At 34.7% G+C, this 22,286-nt stretch overlaps 1 protein-coding gene across 1 annotated transcript in view; it reads left to right on the top strand.

Moving 5' to 3' along the window:
• The first annotated feature begins 252 nt into the window (after window positions 1-252).
• LOC149079981 (lymphoid-specific helicase-like) overlaps window positions 253-22,286 on the top strand; it is a 95,789-nt gene continuing 73,755 nt past the window's right edge. Inside the window, exons 1-3 of the mRNA XM_089238900.1 lie at window positions 253-503; window positions 14,757-14,835; window positions 17,065-17,147. Of these exons, the coding sequence (XP_089095026.1) occupies window positions 477-503; window positions 14,757-14,835; window positions 17,065-17,147 (189 nt within the window). The 5' untranslated portion in view covers window positions 253-476. The remainder of the gene's footprint in view (window positions 504-14,756; window positions 14,836-17,064; window positions 17,148-22,286) is intronic.

A 22,286-nucleotide genomic window follows, 5' to 3' on the forward strand; every position in this document is an offset into this window, starting at 1 on the left:
TGCGTTTGTTCGTCTGGTTTGTGTTTTTTTTCTCCATATCCTTCTGAAGAAGAGAGAAGAATGGAAAATGTTGGAATTCCTGTGTGTTCTGTGTTTATGGTAACTTTTTCATTAGCATATTTTTTATGACATGTTCTATGCTCTTGTAGAATATTTTTCTCTAACAGGAGATAGCTCGAAGGCATAAAGCCCTGTATAATTGAAGAAGAAGAAGAAGATGTCAGGTCAAAAAACACATGTTGGCATAAAGCCCTGTATAATTGAAGAAGAAGAAGAAGAAACACATGCATGTGCGCAAAGCGCTTGTAGAGAGCCTCTTCAAGCGCTTTGCATGTGCGCATGCTAAAGATAATTTTAGGCGGGAATACTTTTTATTGTGTGCGCAGAGTTGCGGCACTGCCGAGAGCTCCCGCTTTCTTATTTCTCGTATTAATTTCTAACCATCCACCTTTTTTTTTACTCAATTCATTTTCAACATGCCGAAAAAGAAAAGACAACGCAAAGTAAGTTGTGTAGAACGTTTCCTTTCTAATTTTTTGAGTGATGTAATCGAGCATTAATGTCAGTTCATGTTCTCGTTGCTATATATTTTTGCTCTTTACACTACACGTGCTCAACCCATGGCCCTGGAGTCATCTGATGTGGCCCGCGACCTCAAAACTTATTTTTTTAAAATGAACTTAGTGGCAATTTTTCCATAAACAGATTATTCAAGTGATTTGTGGTGCAAATTGCACCAAGTATTAAATTTCATCGTGCAACTTGATATCACTCAAGTGACTCGCGGCACATTTACATATCACTTGAGTAACGTGCGGTACAGTTCTAGAACGTTTATGTATCCCTCGATGCAATAATAAATCACTCTTAAAGTGATCTGTGCTGCAGTTTCATATCACTCAAGGGTCATTCCATGTCAAATCACCCAGCCATGACACCCATAGTCTCAGATTTCAATGATTTTTTTTTTATTTGTTGCATTTACCATCCTTATTAACCGTGTGAAATATTATTTGCATATCTCTAAAACTTTTTGAGAAAACAAATGTTGAAATTTATCAAAAACTGATGCAGATGACTTTTCCGAGGCTCGATTTTTAAGCTGCATTGTTTGAGAAAATAAATCATAACTTTTCCAATTTTCAATATATTCCAGTGAAATTTTCACTAAAGTGTTCACAAAAACATACAGAATATGAATAAAAATAATTCATACGCTTACATTTGAAATTTACATGCAAAAAATTATGTAAACTTTGTTTTTGTGGAATTTTTCGTTAGAAAAAATATAATTTTTCTAACGTATTTTTAGACCAGAGGCACAGCAGTTACCAAAACAACTTTTATTTTAAATTTCTCCTAAATATATGAAGTAAAATACTGGAGGAAAAAAAATAATGGTTTTTTGACCGTTAATATGTTTATTCTGGCTCGCAACATAAAATTCATTGAAATAAGACTGGATTGTTCTGATTTCAAATCATTCAACTAGATACTGAAATGCAACCCATCATCACGGATTCCAATTATTATTTTTTATTTATTGCTTCTACCATGCTTGTTGACCATGCAAAGTTTCATGTACACATCTCAAAAACTTTTTGAGAAATTAAATGTTTTCTAACCTCACGAATGATGTCTCTTAGGCTAACCCCATTCAAGCAATATTATTTGTGAAAATATATCATAACCAGGGGCGTAGCCAGAAATTTCGTTCGGGGGAGGGGGGACCAAAGTGACAGAACAATGGATTTGGCCATCTTTTCCCTTTTTTTCGGTCATTTTCTCACATTTCGGGGGGGAACCAGACCCCCAAGTCGCCCCCCCCTCGCTACGCCCTTGATCATAACTTTGCAGATTTTCAATATATTTAAATGAAATTTCCACTAAGATGCTCACAAAAAAATGCAGATTATGAATAGAAAAAATGTTAACCTTAAAGGAAAAAAGTCATTTAAATTTAATTTTTTAATTTTTAACACAATTTTTAAACTTTTTTTTGGATGCACAGCATGAATTTCCAATTTTTTTTTAAATTTAATCCTATTAATATATTGAGAAGAAGACTGTAGAAAAGTAAACATTATTTTGACAGTTAATACATTTGAGTAACAAAACAATTGTACTTAAATGACTACATTAATTAAATTTGTACATTTTGACTTAATATAATGATTCATGCTTAGTAAAAAGAAATTTATATTTTATTTTTCACGTACGCTTATACATTTATTACAGTATTCACTAAATTAAGTTTCACGAGTAGTTAATGCAATAATTCAAAACAATAAATTTTATAATTCTAGGATTAAATGAATTCATGAAATAATTAGAAATGTTAATGTAATGTGTCAAATGGGAGTTTGTGAAAAAAAAGGTTTTGGGTGAATAAAATAATTTTTCAAATTAAACCTTCATGTTCAGATTCTCAGAAGTGTTCAAATTCCAAATAATTAATTTCACTTTTAATTGATCTATAAATATTTCTTATGATGCAACAAAGACAAACTTTTGCAATCTGATATATTTTTGCATAAAGAATTATTTTGTATTTGATAAATCCAGATAATATTAATCATATATATAGATTAATTTTTGAAGTTATTTAACATGCTTAATTATAAAGTTATTTTACCACATCTGTGTTAATTTTTTTTTAATTTGATTTTTACAGCATATATATTAATAAACATATATTTAATGTATATGATAAATATGAAATGGTTATACTTGTGTGAAAAAAAAATCTACATTATAATATTTAACACAAGCCTTTATATATTTTTCCCAAGAAATAATTTAAAACTGCTGATAAAAAGCCAGAATAGGAAGCATTAAATCACAAAGAATGAAATAATTATCAGCTACAACCTAATTGTTGTAGCTGAGGCAGATGGAAGAGAGTAGAATTGAAAACCTAATGTATATAATGCCTGGGGGGTGATATATAAGATGTGATGTTTCTTGTTGTGATGATGATTGCAAAAAATAATAGCTTCTGTGAAGATATAAGCACACTGGTCTTTGTCCTTCAGAGGGCAGCTGGTGTCTTATTTAATTATAAGACTTTATCATCCCAGCAGGTGATGATAAAGTCACTGCTGCTGCTTCATTGCGAAAACTAAAACAAAAGTGTTAGAACTAAACTGCCACCCCCCCCCCCAATCAAATGATGCAAGTCTCAATTATGATCTTGCTGAAGACAGAGAATGTGCTCCATAAAGTAGCCTACTCCAGGGTTAGCAACTTTTTCTTATGGTAACACAATTTCCATTTAAGCTAAATATTTTATATCATCATTTTGGAATTCAAAGTAAAATGTCAGAAAAGACACTTGAAATTTATAGTGTTGGAAAAAAACCTCGATGTGACTGTCATAAAAAGTGTTATGCAAAAGTGTAAAATCTGTTACCCATTACATCATTGGACCCATCGGACGTCAATATTGAGGAGTGGAGCAAGTTCTGAACATTTATCTACTGTGTGTTTAATCATCATAGAGCTTTTTTCTCAAAGTATGAAATATATCCGAAAGCATGCTTTAATCCTTTAAAATGCCATAAGAAAAAAATAAAAGGTTTAAGGATAGTAAACTTGTATTTTTCATGTATAAATGAAATAAATGGTTGTACAAAATCAATTCTAGGGCAAAAAATATGCCATGCCTGTAGGGACAGTGAATATAAACAACAATAAATTAGGTGAAGAAACTGAATACTGTGAAGAGATGAACAGTAATAGTAATGTAGAGAAGTACTTTGGAAAAAAGTCAATTATTAAACAAGAAGCACTTGAAGAAATAAATTCATCTTTACAGAACATAGAAGAGTCACCAATTAAACTTCATAGGGTAGCTCCACAGTGCAAGTCAAACAATGCCAAAAGAAAAGTTGAATCTGCTTGCAACACTTCAAAAACTTTACAAACATTTGATTTTAAAGAATTACCAGAAAATGAATCTCAAAGCACACTTAATGAAGATATTAAACTGAAAGCAAATATGAATATTTTGATAAAGTTAATTAGAAATAAGACTCAATTTAACCATCACAACAAGGGGAAAACTGCAAATTTTAACTCTGGCCCCTGCTTTAAGAAAGAGGAACAAGGAAAAAAATCTGAAGAGTTCAATGTCACTGAATATGCTGTGCGAAAAGCAGGAGAGCTTTTGTAAATGAAAAAGCAAAGGTGAGCCATTGTGTTTTTATTATAAAAAGAATCAAAAAATTAAATTTCAACGATTTTTTTGCAATCTAATTTTTTAATGCAAAGGTTTAAATTTTCTTTCCTAGTCATAATCTACATTTTTTTTGTGAGCATCTTAGTGGAAATTTCATTTGAATATATTGAAAATCTGCAAAGTTATGATATATTTTCACAAATAATATTGCTTGAATGGGGTTAGCCTAAGAGACGTCATTCGTGAGGTTAGAAAACATTTTATTTCTCAAAAAGTTTTTGAGATGTGTACATGAAACTTTGCATGGTCAACAAGCATGGTAGAAGCAGTAAATAAAAAATAATAATTGGAATCCGGGATGATGGGTTGCATTTCAGTATCTAGTTGAATGATTTGAAATCAGAACAATCCAGTCTTATTTCGATGAATTTTGTGTTGCGAGCCAGAATAAACATATTAACGGTCAAAAAACCATTATTTTTTTCCTCCAGTATTTTACTTCATATATTTAGGAGAAATTTAAAATAAAAGTTGTTTTGGTAACTGCTGTGCCTCTGGTCTAAAAATACGTTAGAAAAATTATATTTTTTCTAACGAAAAATTCCACAAAAACAAAGTTTACATAATTTTTTTGCATGTAAATTTCAAATGTAAGCATATGAATTATTTTTATTCATATTCTGTATGTTTTTGTGAACACTTTAGTGAAAATTTCACTTGAATATATTGAAAATTGGAAAAGTTATGATTTATTTTCTCAAACAATGCAGCTTAAAAATCGGGCCTCGGAAAAGTCATCTGCATCAGTTTTTGATAAATTTCAACATTTTTTTCTCAAAAAGTTTTAGAGATATGCAAATAATATTTCACACGGTTAATAAGGAAGGTAAATGCAACAAATAAAAAAAATAATAATTGAAATCTGAGACTGGGTGTCATTTTGGCATTTTGCCGGGTGATTTGAAATGGAATGACCCTCGAGTTACCCGCGACATGATTCCAGAACACTTTAGTGCCCCACAACGCATTTCTGATCACTTAAGTGACCTGCGGTGCTGTTCCAGAGTACATGATTAAGTGGCCGTGACAAATTTTCAAACCAATGAGTGGCCCACACTCATCTAGAACCCTTGCTTTATACCAGTGTTTCCCAAAGTGGGCAATATCGCCTTTGAGGGGCAATGGAATGGTCTGTGGGGGCGGTAGAAGCTAAGGTTGTAACATGGAAACCTATGGGTTGGCTTGAGTAGGGGGAAGCAATGACCAGGGCCACAACTAGGGGGGAAGGCCGGTCTCGTGCCCCAGGTGCTAATTTCATTCTGAAACCTCTCCTTCAACATTACAAGGGGGCGTCAAAATGTGCGCTTGTCCTGGGTGACAAAGCATCTAGTTGCTGTCCTGGCGATGAGAGTTAAAAAATATCTGAAGAAAGGGGCGATGGAACTAAAAGTTTTTGAAACTATGCTTTGCATGATCTCTAAGAATTTTTCATGTGTTTGTATGCCATTGATTGATTTTCTCAATATTTTCTATATTTGTGTTATTTTTTTCATTGTGATTTGAAAAATTTCTCCACTACCTTCGTACAGGTGAAATGAAAGATTGAGTCTAGAACACAATGTACTTTGAATTCCAATATTCAGGGTATAAATTGCTTCACTTGACATTTAATTTTTAGTTGTACAATTGCTTTATGGATAGTTGGAAAATGTAATCCTGTGTTCAACTCAATTTTGTCATTTTCACAAAATTTTGATACAGATTTTTTTGAAGATTATCCGAGTACAATAGTTCCTAAAGTTACAAGTGTGTCTGCTTGTAAGTCACATAAGTTATGTGTATAGATGGGACGAATAATCAGCTGCTATTTAGTATATGCCAATTCAGCCCACTTGCCAAATATTCAGTTTGGCCAAATAATGCTTAGGTATGTGGCTGAATATCTGTGTAAATCTAAGAACAACAAAATAATTAAAAAATTATATTAACTGGAATTTTTACCATGAATCAAAAATTTACTGATTATATTTTATTCTGTAGAGTATATCCCTTTCTGTGAAAAAAGTTATGTCAGGGTGAATTTCTAAGATAAGGAAAACGTGAAACTGAATAGCATATTATCAGGGGCGTAGCCAGAAATTTTGTTCGTGGGGAACCACTTTCATTTCGAGGGAGGGGGAACAAAGTGATAGATGATTTGGCCGTCTTTTTCCCATTTTTCGGTAATTTTCTCACATTTTGGGGGGATCCCCCAAGTCCTCCCCCCTTGCTACGCCCTTGCATCCTATTGCAATAAGATGGATGTGAACATGAGTTACACAAGTGCAGTAACTGAAGGATGTACCCAGGGCCTTCTGAAGAGCATCATGGGTCCCTGGGCCAAGTGATTTTTCTGAGGCCCTACCTGGTAAATTCTCAAAAATTTGAATAGGCTCTTATTTTTGTGAGGGTGGGCCCATGCATTAAGACGGCACTGGTTGTACCTACACAAGATACGTATTGAGCCGTTAAAAAGAACGTCTTAAAAGGAAAAATAATTTTAAAATGAGTCTCAAATTTTATGATGCATTAACTAGTTCACAGTAAATAATGGTTGACATTTCCTTGCTCAGATGTAAAATTTTTAACAAATGTTGAAAAAAAAATTCTTTAAGTAATATACATAGTGATACCTTGGTTTTCATTAATAATTCATCCGAAAACAGTTGTCGAAATCTGAAACCGAGGTAATCATTTCTATGTGAATCAATGCAAATCCAATTAATTTGTTCTAGACACTCCAAAATAATACCAAAAATACATTTTATAAAGAATCAATGTTCAATGCTAAAAAATTGAACTATTATTTTTTTATACTATAATTTATTGGATGGCGACTTCCAATACATATGGCTGATTAAAATTAGTATAACAATAGAGAAAAAAAATAAAGGCTGTTAAAATTAGTATAACAATAAGAAATTAATATTAAAAATTAGTATAACAATAAGAAATTAAGCCTATCTTTCATAGGCTTATGTTCTGGCAGTTCCTTTTTCTGCTGTGTAATGAATGTTCTCTTTGGCATTTTCTTCCAAAAGAGGCCAGTTTCATCACAGTTGAAGACTTGTTGGGGGATGAATCCTTCAGTCTCTACATAATCTTTGGATTTGGAAGCAAATTTTTTGCCTTCCGACTTATCCAAACTGTCACCTTTGCTGCGCCTAGTAACACTGTGTATACCAGTGCACTATGATTTTTTGAACAATCTTCTGCTGGCCTTAAAATCACTAAGTACACTAGCACTCGTGCCAGGCATTTTCTTAATGAGATCGGCATACAACGGTCTGGCCTTTTCACATATGAACGCCAACAAAACAGAATCACCATCTGTGTTTGATTGTTCCAAATTAATAACTGTTTGACATGTTCAATTGCTTATGATCTCTGTTTCATTGACACATTCACACCTTTTGCTACATTATCCTCCTTTAATGCTTCCTTTTTTTTCCACAATGGAACTTATCGTGGATGGCGACTTCCAATACATATGGCTGATTTAAGTAATCTTAATTGTGCGCTCATATTTTTCAATGATTTTCTTCAACTCGATTGTGTTCCTGGCCTTCTTCGTGGGGCTGCTGGCTCTGTAAACATCTTTCGGTCCCATGGCATTGTTTGACTAGACGCGCAGGGTGATGTTCACACAACGCGACACTGAGCAGAGGAACGAAAATTAGCAAGGTCACATGGACACTCTGACGAAATCTGAAGCTGCCAATGAAAATTGAGATAAATTTTTCACGGAAAAAATCAATGAAAACCAAAATTGGTGATAACCGAAGTGAATGAAAACCGCTGTATTACTGTATTAAAATACAGTATCATCGGAAATTTGATTGTCAGTATCAATAAAAATCTTTCAATTACAAGCTTTCTAATATTTAAAATATATATTGCATAATTAAAATTAAATATCCTACATTTGAAATTACCAAGAATTCTATTTTCAATTAAAAACATTAATTTTATTTATAACTTGTGATGAATTTTTGGAAAACTGATATTCAGTTATTCTGCAAAATCGCTATTCGTCCTATTCCTTGTTATGATCATAAAATATTTCCTAAAAAACTTTTGCGCAAATAGTTGACACACTTACAGATGCAAAATTCTTGGGAAGGTATACAATAGTGAATAATTTCACCTTCAAGAAATATAGCATATTTAGGTGCGGGCTTTAACTTGTGAGCACATGCAGGGGGGAGAAGGGGGGGGAGTTTGTACCCCACCCGAGTATATATCACAAATTTTTTAACCTTCCTATTTTTAGAATGGGTATAACACAGTGTAGTTATTACTAAGGTTATTTTGTGATAAGAGAAACCGGTCAGAGCCTGTCCTAATATACAGGACTTCTATCAACTTGAGTGGTTAAAACATTTTTTCAAAAATCAATTTAATAGAGATGTACCATCAAATACTGATCAATCTTGAGACATTCCTATAACTGTAATAATTACGACCATTTGGCTATACAAATACGTCAATATGCGCTTGGAACAGATGTCGTATGGTCCGCCACTTGGTGTTTTTGGCGACTTTTTTTTCGGCACCAAACATGTCCGACAGCCCGACTAAAAGTCACCAAGACCGTCTGGACACTACGGACGGCGAAAAACAAGTCGCAGCATGAAAAAATCAACAATAAAAGTATATATAACAAATAAAAATCAACAAAAAAAAATAAATAATAAATAACAACTGTAAAAATAAATACTCTTCTCTGGGTTAAATAAATACTCTCTTTTCTGGGTTAAATAAATACTCTCTTTTCTGGGCTAAATAAATACTACTCTCATTTCTGGGCTAAATAAATACTACTCTCATTTCTGGGCTAAATAAATACTCTCATTTCTGGGTTAAATAAATAATCTCAAAACTAACCAAACATCACAGGAAAGCCTATAGTCATCTAAACAGATATCGGAACCCCAGATATTTTATAATCTTCCCATTTTATGTCCCTAATTATTTCCAAAAAGCCATTGAAGACATCAATGTTTTTTTCTTCGCATGACAGCCGGAACAAAAAAAAAGCCAAATAAAATTAAAAATCTCGCTGCCTATTATATTCCGGCAGTGATGCCTTGACGTGTCGCCAGGCACTCTCAATTGTGTTTGTGTGACATCCAGTGATGGAGTCAACAAACTCGACGCTATGATTAACTTTGAGGTGGTTGTAACCTTTTCCCCCTAGATGATGATAGGCTTTCCAACAATCTGAATAAATAGTTGTTCCCTTTTCTATCCACGTCTCGATGACACCAACGAGAGTAGCCGTGGACTTATCGTGAACGGCTACAAGAAACATCTTCCCTGAGCCCCTCTCTATGCCACCAAAAACCCACTGCCCCCCCCCCTGTGACCTCTATTATACTTCCTCTTCCCAAACTTAGATTCATCTATTTCTACTAGGCCTATCTTCCCTATTTTTTCCGACTTGAGCTCAATATGATCTAGAATCATTTCGTGAACGAATTGACGCCAGTCAGCCAAGGTGTGAGATGAAAAAAAGAACTCCTCTGCTATCCTACAGGAGCTTTCACCTCGCACAATGGAATAGGTGAGCAGCCAAATCTCATGGAGATTCAACTTGCTGCAGCAGAACCACGACACGTACTTAACAGACTTCTGGGATCTACAACTCCTAACTGTGCATTCCCAAATGAAACCATCAGAAAGTTTTTTTTTTCGGGATAACCCTCATTGCACAGTTGCATTTACTGCACAGCATTTCTGACCTAATGAGCCGTGATTCTCTCAGGAATTCTAGGAAAAGGGACTTATTTCGGCACAGGTAGGAATGTGAGGTAGACACCTGGGAGTGTCTATCGGACGATGAGAACTAACACGTGAAAATCTGGACATGGTGGTGAGATCGATCCCTTTCGTTGTTTCATTGTAACATTGAGAGAAAAGCCTAACTGTGATAATTGTTGATAAAACGTAGCATTAATAGTTTAACATATAATTGAATAAATGTTTATAGTTCATTCAAAACCTTTGTCTATTTCATTGTTGTCATCCACTCAATGGTTACTGGGGGAAAAAATAGTAAAGAACCGGGAAGTAACGATTACAATACGTTACAGACTGTATCGAAGTTTTGAAAAATGCGGTCAACAAAAGAAAAAAACCTGTTTTGCAAAGCGCGCGCCATCTGGAATAGAAAATTCTGGAAGAACGAAAATTCTAGAACACACGCCAACCCAGAGCCCCATTCTGCCGGCCTTGGCGACTTATTGCGGAAAAAAAGTCGCCAAAGTCGTGGCGGATCATACTGCATCTGTTCCATGCGCTTCAGCCTGAAAAATGCAGCTCGAACATTTAAGCCTTTTATTTATGAAGCACTTCATGACGTAGATTGTTACAAATAACTCAATGATTTGTTAATTGCTTCCAGTTTACGAAAAATCTCATGAATCTGACTTGAAAAACATCTTTTAAAGACTGAAGGACTATGGTACCATGATCAATACATCTAAATGTGAGATTAATTTCTTTGGTATTCTTGTTTCCCCTGATAGAATTGCATCTTTACCAGATCAAGTGCAAATATTGCTTGATTATCCAATGCCATCAACAGTGAATGAGTTAGTGTTTTTTGGCAATTATAAATCTTTCACATTCCTTTATAAGAGGCCACAGAGTGCAAGTTCCTTTGCATGAATTAGTGAAAAGCAAGATGAAAAAAAGATGAAACTGAAATAGTTTGGTCCGAGGAGGCCAAATTTACTTTTCTGTCATGTAAGCAATCACTTGCCAACTCTGCCCTTCTGGCCCATCCTGTTCCAAATGCAAAATTGTTTTTGACTGCTGATGCTTCTGATAGCTTGTTGAGTGCAGTCTGTCAACAGGAAATAGGAAGAAAACCCAACAATTGTCATTTTTTTCACGCAAGCTCAGTTTAACTGAAAAAGTATAGTACATATGACTTAGAACTCTTAGCAATATATTCAGCTGTTCAAGCATAAGGGTCATTCCACGTCAAATCACCCAGCTTTATGAAACCCATGGTCACAGATTTTGATAATTTTTTTTGTTGCTTTCACTATTCTTACTCTAACCATGTGAAATATTATTTGTATCTCTCTAGAACCTTTTGAGAAAAAAATATTGAAATTTATCCGAAAATGATGCGTTTGATTTTTCCGAGGCTCTATTTTTAAATGACATTGTTTGAGAAAATAAATCATAACTTTTACATTTTCAATGTATTCAAGTGAAATTTTCTCTAAAGTGTTCACAAAAACAAATATAATATGAATAAAAATAATTCATACTTTCATTTGAAGTTTATATGCAAAAAAATTATGTAAACATTGTATTTGTGGAATTTTTTGTGAGTAAAAATAAATTTTTTAAACATACTTTTAGACCAGAGGCACAGCAGTTACTGAAACAACTTTTATTTTAAATTTCTCCTAAATAGGGCCTATATGAAGTAAAATACGGGAAACATAATGGTTTTCTGATTTAATATATTTGCTTAATCGCTCCTATTTCCAATCCAACTAGATACTGAAATGAAACATGTCATCCCAGATTCCAATTATTTTTTGCTTATTGCTTCTACCATCTTTCTTGTTGACCATGCAAAATTTCATCTACATATCTTGAAAACATTTTGAGAAAACAGTTTTCTAACACCACGAATGACGTCTCTAAAGCTTACCATTCAAGCATGTTTATGAAAATATATGATAACTTTGCAAATTTTCAATACATTCAAAAGAAATTTTCACTTAAATGCTCACAAAAAAATATAACTAGAAAAAATTTGAGCCTTTGCATTAAAAAATTAGATTGCAAAAAATAATTTGAATAAATTTTTAGTTTTTTTTATAATATAAAAAACACAAACACATCTTTGTTTTTTCATTTACAATGATGAGGTTTTTTTTCCCAACAGCACTACATTGATGATTAATGTAATCCATGTTCTCAGGGAAATACTAGTATACCCTTTCGGATTGGAGAATTGGCAAACTTTTCTCTTGGCATAGTTTAACTTGCACTGTGGAGCTGTCCCTTGAAGTTTAATTGGTGACTCCTGTTTTGTAGAGATGGATTTATTTTGTCAAGTGCTTCTTGTGTTTAGAATTTGGTATTTCCAAGTTACTTATTTCTACATCACTATCACTGTTCGACTCTTCATAGTATCTAGTTTCTTCACCTAATTTATTGATGTGTTTATTCAGTTTGTCCCTACAAGCATGGAATATTTTTTGATTTGGAATAATCTATTTCGACAAAGTGCTCTCTACACATAAGTGGTAAGAAAAAAAGAGAGCCAGTCCATAGAGGCACGTTGAGAAAGTGTTAGGTCTAAGAAGTTAATGTACCACTCATACAGTTTTTTCAATTTCTCAAAACTTGATTTTTGGACTTATTCCCTTCTTAAAACTGATGATCCAATTATGCGTATCACTCCTTTAATTCCTTGCTGGAAGGATAGGTCCTTAAATAAGATATCTTTTGGCTGATATTTTACATTGTATTCTTAGAGAGAAGATTAGCACATTTTTCAAAAATATTTTCTGAGTGTAACAGTTTTTTTCAGCAACTTTTTAGACCTCACTTTTATGACCACTTTACCCCATGGGGTGGGGTAAAGTGAGTAGTGCATGGGGTAAAATGGTCATACCAAATAATAATGAAATTGCAAGAAAATAATCAGTGGGCATTGAAATTTTATTTAACACATTTATCAAACAATCATTTTCTACTTTTAAATTTATAACTTTTAATGTACTCTTTGGTTAAAACTTGGCTTCATTAGGATCTTCAAATACAACTGATCCCTTATTTCATTTATGACCTCATTTTCTGGAAAGGTATAAAAATTCATTATTTAGGTTTTTTCATGATAATAAATCCTTATTAATCACTTGTCTGATAATTTGCATTATTGGTTTTTGTTCTCTTCATAATAAACCAGCACCCACACAGCCTTTTGACATCTTTCATAAAGTTTGAATAGTTATAGATTTGCCTCAGATCTTCAGGAAATTTTTTCTTTGTCTATGGGAGTTTAATAAAATTTTCGCATATTTCTATTTTGTGGCAGTCAAAGTTCAACTATTTCCCTTAATTAAGGTTTCTCCTGTGCCATTCTGAACATGTTTTCATTTTGCCTTTGAGTTCTGTATTACACTTTCGCTTACAGCTGAGATTAACGAGGGCAAGGTAGTCAGCATATGACTCGTTTCAAGCCTTTTTATCAGACACAACACTGATATTAACTAATCTTAACACTTCTTCACCTTCTATGTTCAAGTCAGCCATTCATGAAGTTGATTCTGTATCTTTATTTTACTTGGTCGTGAATTGTGAAAGTTCAACATCTACAAAAGGGTGAGGGTTGTTCACATTGAGCAAGAAATTTCAAGCTTTCAATACTTCCTTTTTTCTTGACTTGTTCATGATCCATCTTCTTTAAAAGTGATATGGAATCTTCAACTCGTGTTCTTGCAGCTCACATGATACTCTGATGATCTTTCCAACAGCTAGCAATACTAATGGAAGGATGTCAGAGTACTTTTGTATATTCTTTTCACATATAGGTTCAAACACCTACTTTCCAAGCGCACGTTTGCTCTGGAAAAGAAAAAAATGAATCGTAAAAAGTAAATTAAGTAAAAAAAAATTCTTCAAAGTTCAATTATATGTTAGGCAAAATAGCTCCTAACAACTAAGCGTTAGTTAAGCCTAATGCTATGACCACTTTACCCCACATTGTTTAAATTACTATAAAATATGAAATATAATGTTTACAACTTACCAATGAATGAAATAATGTTCTTGAGACACTACGGGAGTGCCCTGCACAGCCAATGTGTAAAACGTTTGAGAAACTAAAATGACAGAAGTTGTTCATGCACTCAAAGAATGGAACTAGAGCTTGAACAATAAAAAAAAAACTGTTTATTGCCACTAAAATGTTGCTTGGCATAAGTGAAAAACTTTACTGCTTGCAAGTGAAAGTTAAAACAAAAATTTGGTAGCAATATCAATTGAAATTCTGAAGATATGCCATTTTATGTTCAGTATGACCACTTTATCCCACCTGACCCTAAATGTAATTTTTTTTTTCGAAATTTATCTCTTATCCAAAAACTTAGACTTAAGGAAAAATTTTAACATTAAATTAATATAGAAGGTTCTGAAGTGGAGAGAAAACTTTGACACATAAACAGATATTAAACTTATCAAGAAGTGATTGTATATAGGTATTACTACTGATTCATCTGGGATTCAATATAATACAAACTCATTACAGTTCCAGAATTGTGTGAAACAGATGGTGGCTTTGAATCAGGGCTTGACTGTTTATGAATTTGCTTATGTACCATCATTCGTTGTAGTCAGGAACCAAGAGTTAGGTTCTTGACTGCAACCAATGATGAAACATAGTTCAACTTAGTTTTTAGTTGAACTCAAAGTATGTCATTATATAGGGCATTGTGTATAATTTTCTTATCAGATTTCATAGCTGAGATCATCACCTTAATAATATTGATACTTCTTGTAGCTTGCAGGAAAACCAGTGAAAAATGAGAATAGTATTGTTGGAAAGGAATCTGCTGCATTGGATCCGGATGCTCTCTTCGGTAAATGTGTCATTCTAAATTATGTCTAAAACAGGGTTGTTTGGTTTAAACCAAGTGGTTTTTTTAAAAAAAAAACACTTTGGTTTTTTTCAAAAAATCAAATAAAAGTTGCCTAAATATAATTTTTTTCCTTGAAAAATATCATTGGTTCATTATTAGCCAAAATGTTTCATTTTTACCACATTTTATATCCTTGTGGTTTATTCTGATGGTATATCTTTAAATGACATAAGATTTTATAAGTGGTTTTTTTCAAAAAGTCTCATAAAAGTGGCCAGAATATATATATATTTTTCATATGAAGTTAGCCATGACTGGCTATCGTTTCCATTCTGCGAGCAAATTTCCCACATGTTGGATGATGTCATTAATTTTACATTTTTAAGTATTTTTTCCCCTTTATCAAATAAAATTGAATTTTTTCAGGAATATTCATGTCAATTTTCAGGTCATTCTGACAATCGTTCTTTTTTTACAGTGTTTTGAAATCAGAACCTTAGTTATAATCACCCTGTATATCATAAATGATTGCTAATTAATCTGCATTATTTATGCTTCATTAAATACATTATATTCACCTAATTTTTATTAATTTTTGCAAAATAGCTTCCTAATTAAGTATACTGAAAGTAACTGGAGAAAAACCTTTATATATTATATGATTAATAATAACATTAAAAGAATTTTCAAACACACAGTAATCCATTGAGTTAAACAAAAAATAATTAAATTGCAAAAGTTGGTTTTTGTTAAAATGTAATAAATATTTATTGATTAATTAGCATGGGAATAGTGTTAATTACATTAATAAACATTTTATTTTAGTTAATTTAATTATTTGAAGTTTGAATGATTTTTCAGAAATTTCATTGTTTTTAATGTTAATACTATTTAAAACAAAAAACCGGTTTAAACCAAAAAAAACCTGGTTTAAACCAAAAAAACTCGGTATTTTGGTTTTTTTTTTAAAAAAACTGTTTTTTTACAAACCCTGGTCTAAAATGACGATAAAATTTTTGTCATAAATTTAACTTCATATTGTCAACCTCCTACAAGGGGAGTCATCTCTTTCAAGGAAATACATTTTCTCCTTGCTCATATAGAAATTTGCAAAAAATATAAGCCATGATTGATCTATTTTTCCCTGTTCCCTTGATGTAGTCTAGTTGGATTCAGGGTTGATAAAAAAAACAAAATACAAAACTGATTTTCTCAAATTTAAATGGGATTCTTAAATTTAAATTCAATACCTATTTATTTTTGATTCCAAATTTGAAATAATCATGAATGTTATTGAATTTTTGTAATAGTTAGTTCTCATTTGGATGCCATAGCCCAGGTAAATAAGATACTTGCCTAATGTACCAAAGAATGTTCAGAACTCCAGTGGGCCCTGGTAGCAGTGTTTAAGCTAGATAAAAATTACCTTCAACTAGAAACTGAAACTGGGGAAAAAAGTTTTAGCAAAGTGCAAATAATTGATGGATGTATGTCTACTTGTTTCAAACCTCCTGCACGCATTTTTGAAAAAGCCACTACTACTACTTTTGCATTCTGAGATTTTCTTTTGCATTTTGCAAAAAATGCGACCATAGCTTCAACCCTGCCTTGTAGGCATATATTGCCTACCTTCTTGAGGCCTTTAGTATGTTCCAATCAGCATATTACTAAAATCTAAGTAGTCAACATTCTCTTGAACTGCTTCACTTTCTTCATGGGAAAGAACGATTCTAGAAAACAGACTTTCTCCTTCTACAGTTCTGCTGATAGAAACAGTTAGCTCCTTAATTATCAGGGATGAGATATCTCTTCCAAACACAAATGGAAAAAATTCATTCCAGTTCTCCCTGTTTCTTTTTACCTCTTTTCTCATCATGAAACTTAGTTTTAACCTTATGAATGAAAGTTGTTTTTTTTCCCTTTCTATACTCCTGTTTAGTGGTTCCTTCCCACATTTAACATCTTTTTTACTATATATTTATAAGAGAAAATACGCGGTAGGGTGAAAAAGAGGGAAAGAAAACATCAAATGCAGGTAAAACGGTTAACCTTTATTTGATGCTTTTTTTTCTAAATTTCCTCTATTTCTTTGAATTTGAATATCTCGGTGGATTTTGCACTTTGAAAAATCAACAGTTCGCTGTTAAAATACCATACGCCCTGTTACCTAAGCACCCTGCATAATATAAATTAATATGTATTGTATAAATATATAATTATATTTTCCAGCTTGTGAATCAAATACAGACTCTGGATTTGGTGATGAATGTATAATGACCAACAGTGTTCATGATTCTGCTGAAACGAAACTGGTAACTTTTTATTTATTTGTAATGTTTCCCTTTTCCCCCCATGTAGACTATTCTCATTAAATTACATATGCTTCTGAGAAAACTGTTTTAGACAATTTTATGTTGCTATAAAGTCTGCACGTAGTGCTTCACATTCTGTTGAAAGAGTTACAGGGTGTTTCACCAAGGACCCCTAACATCAAAAATAAAATCTCGGTGATACATAGAAGCATGAAACCAGTGGTATGTTTTTATTAATAAATTCCGTAAGAATCTGATACAGAAACCTCAACATTTTAGTTACAAATTGTGCCGATAGATGGCACTATAGGTGACATTACAGATCCCTATAAAACGATAAGAATGATCAGTCCTTGAAGATTTCGTCATTGAAACGTGTCTGTATTAGTGTGTAGTAAAAGAAATTCCAGAAGTGATGGAGGAATTCCATAGAGGTGCGTGTGCTTATTTTGTTGGAGTACCACGGAGAGAGATTAAATCACAGCCCTACTGCCACAAGGAGAAGTTTTCAAATGCGATTTCAAGTCGCAAAAAGCCCAGATGGGAAACCATTCAAGCACTATTCAAAATATTTCAGCAGGCAGGCAACGTGGCTGATGCATTGGTCAGAAATGTGTGTCCCACCCATTCCGTCGTTACACCTGAAAATGCAATGACACATGCATTTATAATAACTGCAACATGCACATAATGCTGCAGTTATTGAACTGGACAAATACACTGCTGGCCACCGTAAATGCAACACCCTGAAGGAAGCATGCAAATAATATGAAATTTACAGAATGCATTAGCATAGGTGAGATATGCAAATGATTAGAATTTCAGCGCAGATGCACATCACGCGCGCCTGTGGCGCCACTTCAAAGCGCTATTTAAGGCTTGGAGATTTCAACAATTTGAAGTACGGCAATTGTGTTTTTCTTGTGGTTTTTTCAAAAAAACGATCAATTTTGCCTCGTAGAAAACAGCGATCATCTTTTGATCAAGTATCCGAGTTCGACAGAGGAAGGATAGTGGCCTACTGAGATTGTGGATTATCTTTCAGGGAAATCGGTAGTCGTGTTGGACGAAACCAAACAACTGTAATGCGGATATGTGATCGTTGGATGCAGGAGGGTACGACGTGTTTGATCGCATCCACCTCAGTGCACCACTTCACGTGATGACAGGCGTATTGTGCGTATGGCAGTGACAGATCGCTCAGCCACATCATGAACCATAGCACAGCACATTCAGTCTGTACCGCATCATCCAGTGTCTGCGCGTACCATTCGACGCCGTTTACAGCAGAGTGGTCTGTCCGCAAGACGTCCATTGCTTCGTCTACCCTTGACGCAGAACCACAGACGTCTCTGCCGCCAATGGTGCGATGAAAGAAGGATGTGGACGGCACAATGGAATGAAATTGTCTTTACTGACGAGACACGCTTCTGTCTGCAACACCACGATGGTCAGATTCGAGTCTGGAGACACCGTGGAGAGAGGATGCTGAACAGCTGCGTTATGCACCGCCACACTGGTCCTGCACCGGGTATTATGGTATGGGGCGGTATTGGATATCACTCTCGCACTCCTCTAGTACGCATTGCCGGTACTTTAAAAAGCCAGCGCTACATCTCCGAGGTGTTGGAGCCAGTTGTCCTTCCTTACCTTCAGGGCTTGCCCACAGCCATATTTCAACAGGATAATGCGCGACCACACGTGGCACGCATTGTCCAAAGGTTCTTCGTCAATCGCCAGATTGAATTGCTTCCCTGGCCAGCTCGCTCTCCAGATCTTTCGCCGATAGAAAACATGTGGTCCATGGTTGCTCAACGATTGACCCAGATTACATCCCCAGCTGCCACACCAGATCAACTTTGGCAACGTGTGGAAGCTGCTTGGTCTGCTGTACCCCAAGAACACATCCAAAGTCTCTTTGAATCAATGCCGAGGCATGTGGCAGCGGTGATCTCCAACAATGGTGGCTATTCTGGCTACTGATTTTGGCAGGAACCACACTTCACAGAAGTCTATAAATTTAATCATTTGATGCTTGGTCAACATGTTATCTACAAAATAAATATTGTTGCGATATCTCTTGTCTTTCCTGGTGTTGCAATTTGGGTGGCCAGCAGTGTACTTCAATGATAGAGTTATTGTGTTGAACTGTTTGACAGTTAAGGGAAAAGGCATGGACTGGCCTCTGTATTCACCCGAACTCACCCCCTGGGACTACTTTCTGTAAGGCACACTCGACGAGCTGGAGGAGGCTATTTGTCAAGCTTGTGTGTTGATTTCCGATGACACACGAGAGGCACTGACAATTTCATTCTTCGTTCGCGACGTGTGTTGTGCGTGAAAGGTGCACATTTTGAATCTCTCTTGATGTGAATGCAATGAGCGCTGCTTGCATTACCCACTATGTACAGCCTACTTATGGTAATGCCACCTGTGGCACCATGTATCGGTGCGATTTGTGTCTCCACCAGATGGTGTTTCACTTTGCATTACCTGTAATAAACATCTAAATTTCTATGTGATGTCACACAGTAGCTGTTATAAAACATAGAAACATTCACGGAGATCTTGTTTTTCTCAATGTGTTTGCTGCTCACAATGACGATGCATTTATGAGATCATGCTTTTGGTCAAATTGTTTTACCAAAACAGCAATTCCGCAGTAACTGCTCTACAGAATTATTGGACTTGAAAGAGGATTCGAAAAGCTCCAATCAATGAATGGAGCATCATAATGAAATTTGAAACCGGAGAATTGTTGGCTGTTCATCCTGGAAGAGGAAGAAGACCTGTTTCTATAGCCACAATACAGGGGGTTTCGCTTCAGGTGAAAGAGGACGGAGCTTCAAATTCTCATGGGAGCACTAGTGTCAGGCATGTAGTCTCGCTACGCATGACTCTGGTTCTCACTGCAGCTTCTAGCTTGCGTTGAGGTAGATTCAGAATGACCTTGGAATATCCTCTGGACAGACGAAGCACATTTTCACTTGGATGGTGCAGTCAATACTCACAACTGCCGAATTTGGAAACCTGAAAATCTGCACACTATCTTAGTGGTTCTGTTTCATTTTCCAAAAGTGACGGTATGGTGTGGATTTACTACATCATTTATTCTCTGCCTCTTCTTCTACGAGGAGTTATGTCCTACAGGTCCAGTGACATGTTCGCTCACCAGGAAGCAATATGCATTGCTGTTACATAACAAATTGTTCCGGCTCTACAAGCACGTCACTGCCTTGCAGACAAAATCTTTATGCAAGACAGAGCTCCTCCACACATTGCAGTGTGTGTTAAGAATGTTCTTAAAACACATTTTACAGAAGAACGTATCATCAGCTGGCACTTCTCTAATTTATGGCTTCCCTAATCCCCAGACCTTAATCCACGTTATTTTTGGCTTTTAGGGCATTCGAAACGTCTTGTAAGTTGTGACAATCCAAGAACTTTACCTGACCTTAAAGGCAGCATTTTACGCCACGTGCTGAACATTTCCCCGCACACACTTCGGTCAGTCGTGGAACATGCCATCTTGCGATTTCACATGGTGTCTGAAAATAATGCCCATCATGTGGAACATGTTTTGTTGCAGTAACAATTGTAAAAGTGTTTAACAATTGTTAAAATTGTAAACGTTTGCCTAAATGTGTTGTCTTAATAAAACGCCCTCTGGTGGTGACATGTGCAACTAATTCCCACCCTAAAACAAATTTCCATAACTTCATGAAGCCCTCCACAAAATTTCACAATTTTCTAATTTTCTGATGACTGGTTTTGCCAATAGGCTACTTGAAAATAGGATCCTTTAACTATATGGATGGCCTGTATATCAATATCAGTGGCCATTAGCCAGTCAACTGTCCAATTAATTTCTTCGAGCATTACCTGCAGTGCCCACTTTTTTTTAAAGATGTGAACGCTTTTCCCCTTTTTTTTCCTTTTCTTGGAAGTTTAAAATGTTAAAATATTTTTTTATAGCTTGAATGTGTCGAGACGTAATATGACACCCCAAAAGTGGGGAGGGAGTCATAATGTCCTGTGACTAAAAGAAAAGCTGTTGATGGATTTATGTGGAACCATAGCAGTTTTACCTTTGCTAAAAGATATGAGTAATAAAACAGATGCATCTTCGCAAGGGAATTAGAAATCGAAAAAAAAAAGTGATGGGGATGTAGCTTTGCAAAACATGACAAAGATAATAGTAATAATAATCTCAGACCTTGAAATATAGTTGTTCAACTCCATCTAGTGATGAGATAATAAAGTGGAAGGATGACTACAGATGGCAGCTCATGTATGACAAATTATTTTGTCATATCTATGTGAAAAAGACCGAAAAGTCTGTGCGTCGGCACCACCATTACGTATATCCCAACCGCAAATGCCCTCTTAACCACTTCACTGGTGAAAAAGACAGAAAAGGTTTGTGCATTGGCAAATGCCGTTGTAGGCATCACCATTTCGTATGGCACTTCACTGGTTAAGAGTAGTAAAAAATCAATAATTATGATAAAATATAAATATAATGCCCATAAAAAAAATTATGGTTCTCTCATCTAAGTATGGATAGTTTCTTCTCAATTTATCCCAATAATTTAAAAAAATTTTTTTTTAAATGTGTCAGTTGTGTTAGAATTATGACCTCTGGAGGTAAGCTGTTCCATTTTTTCACACCCCTGTTAGAAAAAAACTCCCTGTGACACCATAACCTGGAATTGTCCCTTAGCAATCCATACTGGTGTTCTTTTGTTGAAGCAGTTGACAGACGATGCATCAATAACTCGTGGTCCATTTTATCCATCCATGAAAATTTTAAATGCTTCAATTATATCCCAGACATCTGCACTTTTCCACTTTTTCAAAAAATCAAGTCTTTCATCATAGCTTAATCCTGTGTGCGATTAAGAGCACCTCCTTGACCAAGTCAGTGTCAATGTCACTTTGTAAGTATGGTCTCCAAAACAGCATACTCCAATCTAAGAAGAACTAACCTCTGGGTAAGTGGAGACCTTTTTGAGAATGAATTTTCGATTTTTCTATCACCACTGAACAATTTTTGAACGATTTTTCACATTCCTGATTCTTAACACAGCGAGCGTGTTCATTTAATCTTGCTTTTATGGGTCTCCTTGTCTGTCCTAT

The sequence above is a fragment of the Pholcus phalangioides genome, unplaced genomic scaffold, assembly GCF_987345545.1.
Source record: "Pholcus phalangioides strain wild (caught in Gottingen) unplaced genomic scaffold, Ppha-v1.0 ptg000011l_1, whole genome shotgun sequence".
Classification (NCBI taxonomy): Eukaryota; Metazoa; Arthropoda; class Arachnida; order Araneae; family Pholcidae; genus Pholcus; species Pholcus phalangioides.